At 39.0% G+C, this 18958-nt stretch overlaps 1 protein-coding gene across 1 annotated transcript; it reads right to left on the reverse strand.

Annotated features, from left to right (window-relative positions):
- Window positions 1-131: 131 nt before the first annotated feature.
- On the reverse strand, window positions 132-13545 carry LOC140923522 (uncharacterized). Its single transcript, XM_073373603.1, has 17 exons — window positions 13453-13545; window positions 12711-12855; window positions 11711-12042; window positions 11444-11594; window positions 10637-10950; window positions 10186-10324; window positions 7793-7956; window positions 7142-7291; window positions 6568-6709; window positions 5992-6108; window positions 5364-5486; window positions 4497-4634; window positions 3525-3650; window positions 2668-2796; window positions 1617-1739; window positions 1103-1226; window positions 132-542 (listed from the first exon to the last, which is right to left on the reverse strand). Exons 1-17 carry the CDS (start codon window positions 13543-13545, stop codon window positions 530-532), a joined length of 2523 nt encoding a protein of 840 aa, XP_073229704.1. The 3' UTR covers window positions 132-529.
- Between the last annotated feature and the right edge of the window lie 5413 nt (window positions 13546-18958).

The raw sequence follows: 18958 nt of genomic DNA on the forward strand, positions 1-18958 counted from the left end.
TAGAGCGGAAGCAAAAAAAAGGTTGAAGGGGGAGGGGGAGGTTCCTTCTTTCCCCTCCGCCTCCCCCGTCATTTTCATACTTTTTTTTGCTCTTGCCTCAGCTTTCTAGACGAACCTCGCGAGGAAACGCTTGCTACGCAGGCTAATGAAAAACAAGAGAAAGGTGTCAGTACAACAATGGAATTGTTGAAGTATAGCTGCGTTTCTTTCGCCTTCACTATCCTTCATTAACTACTAACCGAGCAACACAAGGATAACTAATACAGTAAGGAATAGAATTTGCGTTGTTTTGGTGCTCATAACTGTAGCTTGTGACGTCATTGTCTTCCCATTCCAAATGGATACATTCACTATCCGTGCATACCATTAAAACAACTACGACCAAGTCTAAACGGACGAAGCTGCCGTCAACTTTCACTGCTCTGTCGATTCGTCTTTGCCTTTGAAAGCAAAGTTTGGTGGTGACGTTTTGTTTTGGTCCACTCGCTAGTTCATCTATAGCCTTGCATCTCCTTGCTGTGAATTAAAATCATCCGCCGTCTCTAACAAAAAAAGAACAGCAACAACGACCAAAAATAATAATGATTGTAATGATGATGATTACGATAATGACAATGATATTAATGAAACAAAAACAGTAACAACAAGAAACTAAATGACATTTCATTTGTGGATTACTTTGTTCGTAAATATCAAGACTAGACATTTATAATCATTATATTGCAAGTACAATTTTTGGCACGCAATTAAAAAATAACGCCAGTAATATCGCGTTATTGTCGTACCGTAGCTTCCTCTGCTAGCAGGGAAAAACGCTGGCCGCTTGCACAGGGAAAAACGGAAATTGATCTCTCGTTGCAAATTAAAGAAAAATAAACAACAAGTTACAGTGCGAGGTAAAACGCGTTATTTTAGGCAATTTGTTGGCAATTTCCTGCAAAATAATAAAAGGCGCGGTTACTCAGCAATTAATTTGGCGATTCTGCAGCACAGAAAAAGGAATTGGCTTTACTGTCTCTGATAAGCTAGATGTTAGCACTTATGTAAAACTTTTTCTTGGAAAAAATAAAAATCCACCTCAAGTTACTGATGATAATCTTACTTTATACAACTGTTTCCATTCTCATGATAACCTTCTTTGCAGAAGCATTTGTATGAGCCCGCGGTGTTAGTGCACAATGCATTGACGTCACACTTATCATGATCACTATAACATTCATTGAAATCTGAAAAGAAAGAAGAATAAACAAACTCTTTGAAGATTTTAATGTCCGTTGCTTGTCATATATGGTATTACTAGATAGGGCAGGGGTTTTGTTGGAAAAACGTATTGGATTATAAGACTTCAATCTTGACCAACACCATGATCTTGCCTCTTCAAATACTCCATACGTCCGTCATTCCTCTTATTGACTCTTAAAAAGTATCCTATTGAACAGCATTTACAAGTTACTGATTTGGTTTGCTAAACTGCTGAAGTTTACGCAGTATTAGTTACATTGAAGAATATATAGTTTTTTCTCTTTCTTGCGTTGTCATTTACCTCGAGAGGTAAAATTATGCAAAGGCTGAGAATAGAGTGGAACAGTCCAAGGTGGTAATCATGCAGGGCTTACCAATACAGTATGGTCCATTTCTAAAGAATCCTTGTCTACACTTGCATATGTAAGATCCAATAGTGTTGACACAGTCACTGTGCAATTGACATTCAACTGAACCACTACTGCATTCGTCATCATCTGAAGGTAATACCAAAAGCGCGCGGTTCCCATCATCATTTTTACATTGTGAAAATACATCTATAATAAGTAGCTCTAGCCTGACAAAACAGCCGGCAATTACAAACGCCGCCAAGCGTGAAATGACGTATGAGAAACGAGCGCAGGAACTTCCATACCGGATGACGTGTCAGGGCTTCTTATCAGTTGAAGTAAATTTCCTACGCGTCACGACCAATCAGAAGCATTACCGAGATCTGAGTAGGGATGGTCTTCGGTATGGAATTTCTGCGATTGTTTCTCACACGTCATTCCATGGGTAAACCAGTGGTGGCGTTGTGATCAGGCTAGACTGGCTAATGAAGAGCTTGTACAAAACGCCAAAGGAAATGAAAGTGTTCGATCTGTGGAAAAAATATATTGTACTGACTTGGCTGCCATTTTTTAACGTTCCCATGCCGGTGACTTCGTCACCTGTGCAATCAACATTTTGAAGAAGGGAACTAATTCTAGTGCATCTCAATGTACAATCAGACTCACTTCGTGCAAAAGTTTTGAAATAGCCCTTTAATTAGATTCTATTGTTTTTTTTTTCTGCATGCTTTACTTCACTCTTTTATCACTGATTTTCAAACACGTTTTGTAGTTCTTAACATATTTTTACACCTTACACATATATATATGCTAATTCTTTTAACTCTTTTACTTACTTGAAAGTGACCAAAGATCGGTCGAAACGTCGTTTTTTATCCGTGATTTTTACTGTTTTAAGATTCAGTTTTAACTGATTAAAAAAGTTCTCTCTTTTTGTAATTATGGCCAACCTAACCCTAACCGGTCAGACATTCCTTTACTTTAAGGAAAAAATAAAATCCCCCAGCCATAAACTTTTTGTTCGGGCACAGGAAGGAATCAAAAGGGAAAAACTTGAAAAAAATACCACACTCACCGACACACTTGTTATCCTTTTGAGAAAAGCCAGTTTTACATTTACAGTGGTATGATCCTTTCGTGTTTACACAAAAAGTATTTTCTTCATGATAACACGGGCTGGGTTCCTTTTTACACTCATTTACATCTGAAATTACAAGGATTAGCTGAGTCGGTAGAGCGTTTGACTGAAGAGCAGGTGATGGCGGGTTCGATTCCCGTGACCGGACCAACACTCAGGGTCTTAAAATGACTGAGAAATTAAGGTACTGCTTTTGCCCTGCAAATGGCTATACCTTTGCGTGGCTGGGATGATCACTTAAAATGGCGGTCCCGTCTCCAGAAGGAAACGTAAAAATAGTGTCCCCAATTAGTACTGTCATGCTAAATACATTGACACTCAATAAAGTGCACTAGTTTTTTTTCTGTTATGTAGTTGTGGTGATGTTTAAAATTATTGTTAAATTTTTGTGCTTTGTTAGCTGTGAATCGACTTGGAAATTTCGTTATACAGAGCTAGCTATTGTTTAATTGCCATATTTGGGAAGCCATAACAAACACTCCGCATAGTGTTTCATTCAACATCTGGACTCATCTCGAGTTCCGACGACCTTAAGACTGAACTTGGATGCCGGCGCCTCGTTTCTTAATCCACAGATCATTCTGAGACTGATTTCGTCGAATTACAAACACTGTGTTTCGTGGGTGATAATCATTTGCATGCGAATTTTCCAAATTTAAGAGAAGCTAAGGAGAACAAATTTCCAGGCAGCTTAATATTTAAGGAGGAAATGTTAAGTTGTAAAATGATTGGTCTTAATATTGCCGAATACAAAGGGCTTCTGGAAATGAGTCTTAGTCATAGCACAGGCATACCAACACAAGTTACTCTTCCATTGCCAGTGTATCCCTGAGGGCAGAAACATTTGTATGACCCATGGGTGTTCTCACACCTTGCAAGACGGTGGCACGGAAAAGGACCTGTCCAACATTCATTTATGTCTGAAAGCCAAGGGAAAAAGTCAAATATTCAGTATCTTCATTATGACTAGAAACATTGACCATGATTTATTCCACTATTACTTGGCAAAGAGAATGTAAAGTTGCTGAGCCAACCAGATTGCTTCATCAAAACGAGTCGACCAATAAACGCCTTTTGACTAAAATTTAAGTCAACCAATCACAACTAACTTGGAGTACATGAATTAAAAAAATAAATGATCTAGCCAAAACACGTTGAAACTGATCCGTTAACCTAAATGTAGAACATGATAGCGGTCAACCTTTATTCGTCCTTTCGCATTTTTATTGCCCAGTGGGTAATGAAGGTCTTTGTATGGCTCCCATGTCAACTCTGATCGTAGGCTGCAAAAGGGTGAATTATCCGCACCCGAGACTATTTAACAATTATGCCACGAGTGCGCGTTGGATTTGAGATGGTAGATAGCCAACTCGGCGTTACGTACCTCGTTGGCTATAATCATCTCATATCCAACAGGCGCGAGAGGAATAACTGAAAACGCCCACAAAATATCGAGAATTCTTCCCGACTTTATTTGTAAAAATAACCGATTTTCAGCTTGTTTTTAATCTTGAGCGGACGCGCACAGTTACCATATTTGTAGAGCATGGTATAATGGCTCATATACGATGACAGCTAAGCCAATCAGAGCTCTAGAATTGCATTATCCAATGATTGATGTAGTTTTTAGTAAAAACTGTTATTTGCAAAAAGAACAAGTCGTATCATGAGAGAATTTTTTGTCGTTTGTATCTACTGTATAAATTGGACACACCTTAAGGTTTAGTGGCGTCTCTATTTGAATTGAAGTGAAAAAAAGATTTTACCAACACATGCTTGTCCTGGGAGTTTAGTTTCATCGAATTGCACACCATTCTGGCCGCAATCGCATTTGTATGTTCCATCTTGGTTTATGCATGTAGTGTAAGATGGACAACGCTTTGGATTACTGCATTCATCAATATCTAGGGGAATAGAAGGCCGTTTGATTTAATGAATTAGTAAATAGATAAGATAAGATAAGATAAATGACCTACAGGAAGTTATGCACATTTCAGGCTAAACACAAACGTTAAAAGTGAGCTCGATGGGAAGAAGTACAACAAAAAAGCCCGTTCTCCATCTTCCAGATTTCAGAAAAATCAACGTTGATAAGCTGACCATGGAAAATGTTTGTCGTGGAATCCGTAATCCAGCGAATTTTTTCCTGTGGAATCCGCAGTCCTGGGCTTTCGAATCCAGAATATAGTTCAAGGAATCCGGAATCCTACTAACCATTGAAATCCAGAATCCAAGTTCCACTGACAAAGATTCCAGAATCCAGTACCTGGAATCCCGAATCCAAGACGTGGAATCCAGAATCCAAGACTGTCTTGGATTCCCTTACAAGGGGTGATCCTCATATATTTGTAGACGTTGTAAATAAAGTTTAAAAAGTTGGGTGGGAAAACGGCCAGAAGCGACAAACAAACGCAAAAAGAACAAGAAAGACAAAATACTTGTATACATATATAACTAGATGTGATTAAGATAATTTTAATATGGGTCTTTTCGCGTATTTGGTGTCGCACTGGTCAACTTCAAATTTATTTCAACGGTACACCCTCATAAAGAAAATTAGAACTAACAAACGTGACTCCTACGATCATTCAGCGGTTAAACTGTTGAAAGCGATTGTTGCATGAATGCCTTACCTGTGCAAACGGAGTTTTTTTCAGCATATCCAAATCTGCATTCACAGGTATAACTTCCCAACGTGTTTACACAATCTGAATTCTTGTCACAAGGATAGATTGGACTTGAACATTCATCTCGGTCTAATTGTGTGATTCAGACACAAGGTGTATTAGCGCAGATATTCACACATTACACCAAAATGCTGACTAGAAAGACAGTCCAGATCATTTTATCTTTCTGTCCTCCATCAGTGGGTGTTGTGCAGACTTACAGGCCACTGAGCCCAAAATTTTAAAACTTCATTGATTTCATGTCGATCTTTCTGTTGGGTTGTTAATGTCCATTTTAAGTGATAAAATAAGATAAAGCATAACCCTCTCCAATGACGCATGCTTATTGCCTTAATATATAACTCGAGGAAGAAGCGAACCACTTTCGCCACCTTTCCAGGAACATTGACAGAGTAAAATCATTGCAACAGAAGTGTTTATAAACACTATTCCTAACGCTCATTCAGTTGTTTACAGCGTCTGAGTTTTTGCTGTGACGTCATCGGGATCCAAGAGACCCTAGAGAAAAATTTCGACATTTTCTATGCTCTAAAACATGTCAGTTAAACAATTCTTCCCAACACAAGTCATTTACCTTGGCAAGTTTTGCCATCTCCAATGTACCCAGGATTACAAATACATAGTGGAGGCTCATTATCCACGAGAGTAAGGCAACTAGCACGAGAACTACAATCGGCACAACCCGATAGAGCTGAAAATAAAGAAGATGCACACTAAAATTGTGTCTGAATCACCGATTCTTCCTGAAAAAGGCCAACTAAACTAAGATTAATCGATAAAAGAAGAGTAAGAGACAAACTCTAAAAAAATGTGGTTCAAATGACCTTTACCATATGACTTTATTTTGATAATTTGTAGTTTTAAAAAAGTAGCCCTAATTAATAAGCTTTTGAAGAAATCAACTTAAACCGGATTAAGTTATTTTTCATCCTCAAGACGATCTTGTTCGGACTTGAAGAAACACCCTCCCTCCACGTTTCTTTGTTCTTACTGCTATATTGTTTTGGTTTTCTCCAGATTTGTTTAGCTTAAACTAAGCAACGAGAACCTTGGAAACATTACTCCGATTAAAAAAAAACCTACCGAGCTAGAGAAGACGCTTTTGACTAGGTGAAGAAACATCATTAAAGGAAATTTGTATAAAATGTACCTGGTGCGCAACCATAAATTTCTACTCTCATGCAAATCTTGTTATTCCAGCTTTGCGGATGAAAGCGCAAATACCGTGTTACAAAAGGTAGTGAGAGAAAGTGAAGAACAACTGTATCCCTGTCTCGGTTACCTGAAAATACCTGGGAAACAAGTACATGGTAATGCAAGCGTTGCAATCATTGTTAAGGTCTCAGATAGCAAGAGTAATTTCCTAGTGTTTTGGTACTTATATACAGAGTTGTTGTTGTCGATTTATAACTTGAGCAATCTGAGAGGAAATCTTCAAGAGTGCCGTAGTATGTAACATGCTATGATGATTTGTCTATCTGTTATAACCTGACTTAAGCCAGCCATGATTGCTGCTCTGTTGCTAAAATTACCGCCCCCTCCCCCCCCCCCCGCCGCCTTTGTGCGTGTCTTTAAACTCGCGCGTGAGTGCGAAGTACACGGCAAGTTAAAAGACTTGAAGTAAACCTAATAAGCTACAGTTGTTTTAAAAAAAACGACTAGGAAAAACAAAAAAAGTATATTTCCTTTGTTTTCTACCTTTTACGGCGATAATAAATCCATACCTGTCTGGAATCATACCCCGCTCCATTGTAGTCTTTCCATGAACGCCTATCTTCACTGTAAGCCAGCGTAAAATTCAAAACCCAGTTGTCAAAATACTTCTGTCCCTGCGTTGCCACTCCAGTAACGACAACTTCCTCTCTCAGATCAACCTGGCAGGAATATTCAACACCTTATTACAGATTTATTTTGAATTCCACCACTTTGCTTTTAGAAGCTTGTGTCAACTTGACTAGCTAAATCCGTTCCGTAACCTTTGGACAAAATAGAACTAGTGGCCGAGGGAACACCTTTTTCAATGAATGGTCAGTAGCTATCCTATACTGCTAATTAATGCCGGTTTTATCACACCTGAAGATAATGATTTAGATCCCGCATCTCAGAACACCATGCTGGTGAGCGAGGAAACACCTCTTCTTTTGATTGGTCAGTAGCTAACCTATATTGCTAATATTTTATCACACCTGAAGATATTGGCCTAGATCCTGTATCTTAGCGCGCCATTAAAACACTTAACCTTTTGATTGATCAGTTGCTAGCTATCCTATACTGCACCTAATATATTGGTCTAGATCCTGTATCTTAGCACGCCATGCTGGTGAGCGAGAAAACACCTAACATTTTGATTGGTCAGTTGTCATCCTATACTGCACCTGAAGATATTGGTTTAGATCTTGTATTTCAGCACACCATGCTCCAGTTCCAAGCCCTGAAAGGAGATGACTGTATCCTGGAAGACTAAGATTTGCATTGGATGAAGCTTTGTACACGGTAGGTCCGGCTGATAGTGAATAACGTCCTATCTTCCAATAGCAGGCTTAGAAAAAACGTTGTAACAGAACACTTAAGCTGGTATCGTGTACATGCCTACCTACTATATATATAATGACCTCAAAAGTACAGAAGTGACAGCAACCGAGAAGCCCTGAAAACGAAGTTGCGATAGCTCAGCTATTTAAGAAGGATGAAGAAAACGGTGGAAACTTTCACACGTTTTCCAAAGAAGAAATAGCCGAAGTACAGCCTAAAAACACTGCAAGACAGCAAAAATAAAACCCGACGGATGGTAACTTCTAGAAGAATATCTGCTAAATGATTATCCGAACACTGATCGTCCCTTTATATCCTGAATTATCCTAAGAACAGGCAGCATAACATCGATTAAACAATAACTGGATTACTTGTTGCATGATCTGAAGATGCAGATCATTCGAAAGCCAAATCCAATAATAGAGTACCCTGGGTGCCAGAGACTTTTCATGCGCGGCTTCCGGTTTCGGTCGTGTCTTCGGCCGAAGGCCGAAGACGTGTCGGCCTGCGACCGACGAAGCTCCTCGTCACACGCGAGAACAAATCTCTGGTACCCAGGGTAATAATAGAGAGAACAAGTCATTATGTCACGTTGCCATGGTAGCAAAATTTCTGGATGACAACAAATCGAAAACGTCAGTTAAAAACTGAACTCAAATGTTGGCGAATTTTCGGGGGTTGAATCCGAAAGGACCGTATCTAAATTAAGAAAAAGAAGAAGAACATTTTTGCGTTGTGTTCACCAGCTCCATAAATTAGGAAGTTTCATATCTCAGTCGTGCAAAGACGCAAATAAATGTACAAAAAAGCGTGATGTACTTACAAAGTTGCTGTTCTGCTAGAGTGGTTTTCGTTTGAGTGTCGTAAAACCAAAACCAAAGTAATTACTCTGGCCAATCACATAGGACACAGACAATACATTGAACCAATCAAAACTCGAAGTAATTACATGTGGCTGACGCAAAGCGCGGGAAAATGCATGCGAGCGCGTCACAATTGGCTTTGGTTTTACTTCTGATTGGATGAAAAGGTGGCGCGAATCTTTTAAGCCAATCGCATCCTGTAGAAAGTGCAAAACCAATTACTTTTCGACACTCAAATGAAAACCGCTCTAATATAAATCTACTGATTCTCTTGGCCGTTGTTGTTGCCGTCGCCACCGTCGTTGTTCAAGTTTGTTTATTGTTGTCATCCTCTCTGTTGCTTAATGTTTTAGAGCGGTTTTCATTTGAGTGTCGAAAAGTAATTGGTTTTGCACTTTCTACACGATGCGATTGGCTTAAAAGATTCGCGCCACCTTTTCATCCAATCAGAAGTAAAACCAAAGCCAATTGTGACGCGCTCGCATGCATTTTCCCGCGCTTTGCGTCAGCCACATGTAATTACTTCGAGTTTTGATTGGTTCAATGTATTGTCTGTGTCCTATGTGATTGGCCAGAGTAATTACTTTGGTTTTGGCTTTACGACACGCAAACGAAAACCACTCTAACTTCAACTATACATGCATAAAGCAGTGTTCCAGCCAGAGTGCGCCATTGCGTGAATCCGGCAAAAGATCGAGAGATGGCCCCCACCAAAAGCATTCAAGGGCCGTTATGGTCCTTTCCCTTTTTAATTGCCTCAATAATTTTTCAATTGAACAGAATTTTTAATCTAAAGAACAATGACTCCGTACCTTTGTACGCAATATCGCAGAAGCTCATGGGTCATGGCGTCTAAAAAAAGGATAAACCTGACAAACTCATCTTCGAGGTCTATCAGAAATTTTTTCTCAATAAGTCACGAAAAAGTGGTTGGAGGCGAAGCAGTTCAGAAGAAGCAAATGGAAGCAGATCTTGATGGTCAAGTGGAAAATGAGCTGAAAAAAATTACTTACTATTTTTATTGCTTACATTCTGATTGTACTGTTTGCTTTATTACCGAAGATAATTTTCTCTATTGTGTATAAAAAGGGATGCCCTATCTGTGCTTCAAATAAACTGCCATTTTCATTTCCTTAACTTTCCAACTGTTTTTTCTCTTTTGCATATTAGAAAGATACTGGTACATTGGCCCTCTCTTGAAATATCTGGCCCCCAAAATATGGGTTGTAGGGGCCACTTTGGCCCTCAAGCAGCAGAATTTTCTGGCTGGAACACTGACAAAGCTAACTTTGAGAATATGGTCTATTGTGGTACTGTCAAAAATTTCTCTATTTTTCTTAAAAAAGGTTTTAATTAAGATGCAGTCTTTTTACCGGCGTCATATCCATAAAGTTCTACTCTTAGTGCTGCTTTTCCTGACCATTGTTGGGGAAATATCCTCACAAAACGGCATCTCAGAAAGGTAAGAGATTCATAAACTGTTGACCCTTCCACAACGTTTCCATCAAATTCCTAAAGAGTATAACTGAAACAATTAAATGATTCTTTTTCTCAAAATGTGTTCCTTAGCTATACGGCGTCATTTACTATACCCCGGTGATGACAATGCCCGTGCCCTGACAATTGTATTGGTGAGCAGGGACGAGGGACAGCTGGGGGACTGGACTTCCCCTGTCATGCACAATCCTCTCTTGGAAATGATAACAACCTCTCTGATATTTCTAAAGAAGACAAATGACTAATGGCGAAGGTTGTAAATTATACAGGGTAAATGTAATGAATTACGAGAAAAAGAGTACATAAATAGTGTATTTATATACGTACCAGGGGATAGTCAGTGAAAGCCTGATCCCCGCTGATTGAATGCTTCAGTTTGTAGGTTAAAGTGCGATACTGCTGCTTCGGATGCCCTTGAGTTGCTATTCCAGTCAGGATCATCACCCATTCTAAGTCGATCTGAAGGTACTGTAAACCATCGGATTTTTCTGGAATCCATGCTCCACCCTCAATGTGATGATTCAGACGTGAAGATGTGGCAGAGTGTGAATTATTTGCTTGTGAGGATGAGGAAAGCTGTGAATCACTGATCCCAAAACTCTCCATACCAATAGCATGGTATTTTTCAAGATTTCTTACATCTGTTTAAAAAGCACAAAATAAAATATTAGGTAAATAGGTAAACAAGCTGAAATAGCACGAAAAGCATCTCCAGTACTATCTTGTCTTCTTGTAACATAACCAAAATACAACTTCCATGAGACCTAAATGTCAAATCGTAAGGGCAAATTTGTCACATGCGCACTGGCATCAAAGACTGACATTTATCATTAATCGTGACATTATCATCTAAGCGGGACTTAACCCATTCAAACACATTTCATCAAGCGTCGAGGTGAATAAAGGGCACAGTACTACTCTGTGCGAAACTGAAAACTGAAAGCCAAATGGGTTCACTAAAAGGCATAATCTGCATCCTTCCATATGGAACGACTGGAAGGCGACTCCACGCGTCCACAAAGGATTAAAAGGGACTGAGAAAAAAAAACCAATGTGAACAAAGTTATGAATGATTAAATATGACATAGGCAGCTTATTGGAAGATCATTCAGATTCTCAAGGTGACATCCTTACCTTTTTCGGGGCAACCATAAACCTCGACCCTCATGCACATGTGCGATGAAGACCAGGATGATTGTGGATTAAAGCGAATTAGTCTTGTCATCAGAGGAGGGTCCAGCCAGAATTGAACCACTGAATTGCCATAATATTCACCTCTCAATAACTGTTATTAGATTAAAAAGGAACAAGAAGTAAAATAGATTCAGAACTACGCCCACACCTTTAAGTACAATTAACCGTCTTTTTTCTTTAAAGATACCAAAAGTAAAGGATTCATACCGTGTGGTACCTAAACCACTCATTCCCCATAAAACTGTACTTTAAATAGAATGAGGTGACAGCTTCTGGTCTTTCATTTGGATCGTCTGGGTTTTGTGGCTGCTTTCCTTGGGTAGCTACTCCGTAGATCAAATGTGGTTCCAGGAAGTCAATCTGCAAATAGTAATCCAGTACCTTTCCTGGAAAAGCGGATTGTAAACGATCATTATCTACACACCATCCAACGCTGTTTAATCTGCCCCAGTTTTTGTAGTCTGCAGCTGTATATCTTGATGCGGAAATCTGAAAGTCCTGTATGATGCCATGTTCCATCCCAAGGGGGGAGTAACATTCTGCATAGTGAAAGCATTAGGTTCGTTTGATGTCAGAATATAAAACAGCCAAGGGCTACCTCGAAAATCTTCTAACATTGAAAATGATAATACATATCAAGAAAACAATCTATAAACAAAATTACGTTTCTTCAGTATACAATTGCTTACTTATTTTGACCTTACTCTATCGTTCAGGTAGGTGTACTAATTTCGTCTGTTTTATGTTATAAATAACTAAAATATTAATTTTTAATTATGTATACGTGGAAGATCGTTTCTAGAAACGGTTTAAAAGAAATATAAGTTGACTTATTTTTGTCTTGTTTAGAATATTATATATTTGTATTCATTCAGAGTATTTCTCCGTTTCTGGTCGGCTTTGGTTCCCAGGTTGTTGTCTTCTTAACCATCTGGCGCTGACCAATTATACCATCACCGACGTCAGTCAATAAGATTTCAGTGACTGTATAATGCAAAAATACCATCGTTGACGTCATACAAGACAACGTAGTGCCAACCTAGCAGTTTTTGAGTACTCGGTATTCAACAAAATGGTGAACGGATGAGAAGCGCGTCTGAAAAAATTGTTAAAACTATCACGTTATCAGTGCAATAGTCACAGTGTGGAGAATGTGCGTGCTACCAATGGGTGATAATTTCTTTTGGTTGCCGTCTTCTGCACTTACCCAGTGCATCACATCCAAACGCTTCCACTCGTAAACAGGGTTTGTTGAACCAGTCTTGTGGATTTAAACGCACGTAGCGGGCGTTAATTGCAGGATCAAACCAGATGGTGTGATCTTCAGAATTGCCAACATATCCCTGTAACAGCTGGTCAAAACATAGAAGAGTTTATGAAAGGGTTAGCGTATGACCTACAAAAACGATTTCGGTAAGTGTTCGTTATTTTGTTTTTAAGTTATCAACCAATGGGTGAAAAAAACAAAACATGGACTCTTCGCTTTCCCGCCAAAGAAACCCTAATAAAGAGAAGGCATTGTTCGATTGGCCAATCGTGTTGCAGCATGACATCAAACCGAAGTATCAGTTGATTTCTAGAAAGTTCTCGGACATGACGTTTTTCGACCTGAGCGTTTGCTTAACAAACCAAAAGCCACGAGCGTTTGTATCTGTTCGATAAACCAATCAAATCACTCTATTTCAGTTTGTTTGTTGTTTATGTTTCGTTCGCGCGTTTTCATTTCAAGGCCATACGAAAATCGCTCTATGTAAAGGTCAAACAAGTAAATGTTGCGGAGATAGGCTCTAAAAACGACACCGTAAGAACCGGGACCAAGTGTCCTAGTGTCCCTTATCTCCTGTCCGTAATAAATGAGCCTTAAAACTAAATTTAGAGGCTGTTTTAGATTGTTTTTGGGTATCGTAAGTATGCTAATGAATTTGAAACAAGGGAAGAATAAAAATTACCTGAAATAAAAAATCAACTGCAACATATATTTCAACTTTGTTGAAATTTATGTAAATAATTATCCATGTCAACCTTCTCTTGGAGTGTGTCATGCAATCTCTTTCAAAGTCCTGACACTATCCTGGCTGTGGTGTCCGACTTAGAAAGAGTTCAATGCATTAAAGTATAAACTAAGTCAGAAGAACACTGCAAAAAGAAAAGATTTTAATGTCTCTTACCATTTTTTTTGGTCCATGACGTAAAATATGGAATGCACTAAGATCAACTGCATAGTAGAGATAGTATTTCGTCGTCACAGAACTGTTAAGCCAGAATAATCCCTGGGTTAAGATAGCCGTGATTCTTTTGACTTTGATGAAGTCTATTTGAAGGTACTGTGATTTGGCAGCTACTGGGTCTTCCATGATGGCTGAACTAGGACACCATCCTAGATAATCATCACGTCGACCATAGTGTGCAGGATGCATTATATCAAATGATGTTGCAGTCATTTGGTCATCTTGAACTGCACCATGCGGATGAATATTGCTCCGCTCCACCCCAAGAGGCGCTTTACATTCTGAAAAGTAAAGGACAGCAATAACTTTTAGAAGGACATAAACAATGCGCGAAACACAGTTTGGGGAAAAGTGTTCAATATTTGTCAAATGCGGTCGAATAACCCTTTTAGGTAGCGTGTGCAAGTTAAGAGAGTGAAAGCAAAAACAGAATAAACAAACAAACAAACAAATAAAAGAAACGTAGTAATGTGTTTATGCCTCATTCTTTGAATACGTCTACCTTCGAGAGTTACGTCGAAGTCGTACAGTAACGGAAACAAAATGTACCAAAACGTTTGATGCACGAGTGACATTGTTGTTTTGCTTTACTTAGACAATTTTAGTTTTCGACATTTTGTTACTATCGCCGTTGTGCTTGCATAAGCAAAAACATATCTAGTCAAAAAAGGTACGAAAGTAGAGTTTTCACAAGTTTCAACGAGTGTCATGTCAACTTTTTACTTAATGGAATTAGGCCAGGGAGTACATTTCTCTTCCAGCAGATTGCGATGAAATGCCGTGTTTACTATTGATTAGAGGGAGTATATATATCTTCCTTATTTCACACAGCTTTAAGTGCATGTATGTACAAACCCAAGTCTTTTCCATAAACCTCCACTCGAAAACAAAAATCGTAGCTAATGTCACGACAAAGATCGGCCAGTTTCGGGTCAGTCCATGGAGATACATCAAAGTGACGTATCATAAAAGTGATAACATTGCCAAAACCAGGTTCAAAGAGGTAAGTCACTGATCTCTGGCCAGTTGCTTCCAATTGTTCGATAACTGGATAGCGCTGAAATGGTAGAAAACAAATAAGAAAGATCCATAATATATATATATATATATATCACTAAAAATTTTAAAGTAAATGAGGTTTCGAATCCTAGGATCATGGGGGAATTTGTTAGCATACAAGCTTTTGATTCCATCATGGAATTTTTTTAAAGTGATGGAGTTGGAAGTTTTTTTCGAGCGATTTAAGCTGTGAATCCCGTGACAAATCGTCCCTGTTGGTCGCGGGGAGCTCGCTGCCGGCGTCCAAGTTCAGTGTTGGAACTCGACAAAATATTTCCATGGCCTCCCTTCCTGTGTATACTCATACGTTTTCTATCCTTCAGCAAAGGCATGAAGCTTTTTCTCCTTTATCTTGTGATATTGCAGCCTAGATTTATTTTTGTTACATTGAAATTTCCCCCTTTTTTATCGTTAGTATTAGCACTATAATTAGTATCTTTTTTTCTTTATCGTCAATTTCATTCGGTTAGTTTGGTCTGAAGTGCAAACCAGACACAGCTTTTATTTTTCTTTTAGTGTGAGGGTAAACTTGACTGTAATTGGTGTAAAAAGTTGTTTCCCAAGTCTGTCTTATTTGTCTTTTATGTGAGGTAAAGGTATTGTAAGTAAAAAAAAAAAGTTTTCTATCGTAGGATTCGGAACCTCGTTTACTTTAAATATCATTATCAAAGGATTTAGTAACTCTTTCCCCGTTGATTTCACTAGAAATGCTTCCTCTCTATTCGTCATCAGGCCGAGAGCTTGGAATAAGAACCCAGGACATCAGTAACGGGCTGCAAGCTCACTGTGACACCAAGAACTGCGAATAGAGCAACTCAGAATAAGTGGTTATCAATATCTACCCAACAATACATTCCACAATTACCACACTTTCGGCAGTATACCAGATCCAATTACGTGGCCCTTCATATACATAGTTTTCTTCAGAAAATTTGGTGTCGCTGGCGAGAGTAACGTTTTTCGTCGCGAAGAGCGCATACCATGGCGAACAAGGACGTACTGATGGACACTTTTCTATAGTAAATCCACTGACCACGTGCAGTGCCCCCAGATAAACATAAAAGTTGGTATTCCAACCGCCTGATTTCTCCGGTGACCATCCAAGGTTTTGGCCGATACCCTTGTAAATGTATCCTATATCCCACATATTCCCTAATGATGGTGGGATCATGCTACTCCTGGGACCAAATTTTGCTTCACTGAATCCCATAGCCTGTCTCAAACCTGGTGGCAAATAGAACGATAGTGACTCAGTTTAGCTTTCAGGATGAAGATCAATCAAACCTCCTTGGTTCTCCCTCAACCTCGTCCCCATGGCTTTTCCAAGCAAGCCCTGCGGGGGGAAGGAAAGGATTGGTTCTCCTTAGATAATAGGGACTTAACTAAACTACGACGGCAACGGCAACGGCAACGGCAACGGCAACGGCAAAAAGCAATAGGCTTAGTTAGCAAAACAGCAACTCTGCACATGCATCACGCTTTTTTGTACATTTCTTTGCCGACCCAGAACGACTACAAAGTGGAATGACCAAATTTTAATTCTTTTTTGAGGACGGGAACGGCAAGACAATAAATTCTACCATCTCTGTCTGAGCTCGGGCGCGGTCCCCTCTCTTCAGTTCCAACCTAAATTCCCTTCTTGTAAGTAACAGGGCGACTTGGCAAAATCGCGAAATGGTTTGAAAGGATGCCGAGTCTATTTTGCAGTAACGTTTTCATGGACGTCGCCGTTACTGGATCGTAAGGTCCCTACTAAGACGGCGACGGAAACAATAGAAACGTCATAAAAAAGCTACAGGTGTAATGAGCAAAACAACAACTCTGCTTCTGACTTGTAAATTTCATGGTCGTCCCTGCACAACTGCGACGTGAAATGACCAAATTTTACCAAACTATCTTTATAAATAACCAAGGATTTAGCGCTATATTTTTCAGGGCCACTAAGCAAGTCAAGCAAGGTCTTTTCCTATCAGGGTCTATGGAATCACATGGGTCGAGTCTTGCTTTGAAAAAGGGTGAGCAGCATTGACTTTTAGCCCTGTTTGTTCAAAATGTGGATGTAGTGCGGCTATCCTCTTGGTAAAAGTCAATTCAGCGGTAGAGCAGCTGGTTTTCATGCCACTTGTCTACTAGTTTGTGATTTATCCGCCGGGGTCCATTTGGTAAAACCCTATATAACTAAAGAATATAGTGGCCATAGTATTTTCAGGTCTGAGCCAATAGATTTTCTGTACAAGTAGCTAGGCCGGCATAAGAATCGTTACTAACCTCCATCACATCCAAACAGTTCAAACCTCAAACACGGCCTGCCATTATACCGTTTCGGTATGATTCTGAAATACCTTGCTCTCCAGCGCTGAGTAAACCAGTGGATTACAAAACTTTCAGCGTCTGTGTTGCCCCAAAGATTTAACTGTCAAAGGAAAATGAAACTTATGTTGATGAGAACTGTTGGCAAAAATCGGCTTACAGTGGAACCTCGATATAACGAAGTCCTCAGTATGACGAGCGATTTTCTTTACTCCAGTAATGGTAAAATATACGAAAAAGAACCTCGAAATAACGAGACCTCGTTATATCGAACTAATTTTGCCAGTCCCTTGGCCCTTCGTTACCTCGAGGTTCCACTGTCCCGGAGTCATACATCATTAAACAAACTTAAAATTTAAATATAACTTGCTGTTAATTACAATAAGACGACGATGCATCTTTTCGTGCATCTTCCTTCTCTTTTCTATATGATCTCGAAGCATTCAAACTCATGCCTCGCTGGTGGCGGAGGCGGGGGGGGGGTGGGTATGGTAATCACAGTACATTACCTTTTAGTACTAAGAACTCGTAACAGCAAGAGCTTGTATCAGTCAAACGTCTGCAATTGATTTTTGCCTGGGATTTACCTCTTGTGAGAACATCCTATAGATTTTGACTACACCTTGCTTAACCTAATCTTCATGCAATAAAGTATTTGTACCAGGACTAAATCAAACTTACCCCGCCCACATCTTCTCCTGGCCAGAGTCTAATCCAGATAAAATAATCATCACTATACTCCATCTGGTAGGCTTCTACCCAGTTATTCTTATATCCTCGTGTAACAACACCAGTCACAGCCACTTTAAACTGAAAATCAACCTAAAAATAGAATTTATGCAAATCAGTATATGTTGTTGTCTCTGTGGTATGGTCAGTTAGTTAGATAAGTCCCACACATATATGTTTTGGGCCAAAAATAATCAATATTACTTAGTACTTAACTATAGACTTTTGTTGATCTTACCGTTACGTATTCTTCTCTATTGTCATCTGTGACAACAGGACACCAACCATCAGACAGTTTAGGTTGAACTGACATCGAGTGTACTGATGATGCAGTAAACCAAAAAAACTTGTCCTCATGACCTGAGATTAGTGGATCTTGACAGTCTTAAAATATAAAACGTAACACAGTATTATATATAGAGTGATTTCACCTTATTTCAAAAAACCTTCATGTTTAAGCTAAGGTAAAGTTCACTGTCCTGGCTGGTTGTGAGGCACAGTTGGTGGAGTTATTGTAATTTTAATCTACAAATTCTCTCATAAGCGGTGAACCTAAAAAACGACAACTGTTCCTAATAATTATTCTAAGAGCGCTTTCCATTTGTCAGAACTGACCGGCCAGTACATTCTGGTCGTAACGAGAATTTCACTTTTAATCAAGAATATCTAGCGAGATTATTCAAATTCTGAATAGTATCCACAAAGGAGATGGTTTTCTTTTAAGAAGAACTCTTTGAAAAAGCCTATTTCATTATCAAAATGACTTGTCAGGCCGGCCAGTTCTGACTTTTGAAAAGCGCTCTAAGACTGATGTTATCAGTTGAATAACTATTTTACTCCAATAGCCCTTTTTGGTTGATGGTAGACACGAATAATTATATTAAACCAGTAGAATTGAAAACAAAGGAAATGAACGGAGGAACTGCTCTCCAAATTAATAAGAATAACTTGGATTTACCCTGATGCTGTTGTTTTTTAAAGGGATTTTGGATTTAGGTAAAAAAAAAACAATAATTCAAAATTTAGTTTATAGGGAGGAATTAAGCTGTCTTCTCTTCATCAAGTTCTAACAAAATATACTTATGCTAATGCAAAAGCTACAAGTCTTAAAACTAAAGAAACCGAATTC

Source organism: Porites lutea, chromosome 13 (genome assembly GCF_958299795.1).
Source record: "Porites lutea chromosome 13, jaPorLute2.1, whole genome shotgun sequence".
Taxonomy (NCBI): Eukaryota; Metazoa; Cnidaria; class Anthozoa; order Scleractinia; family Poritidae; genus Porites; species Porites lutea.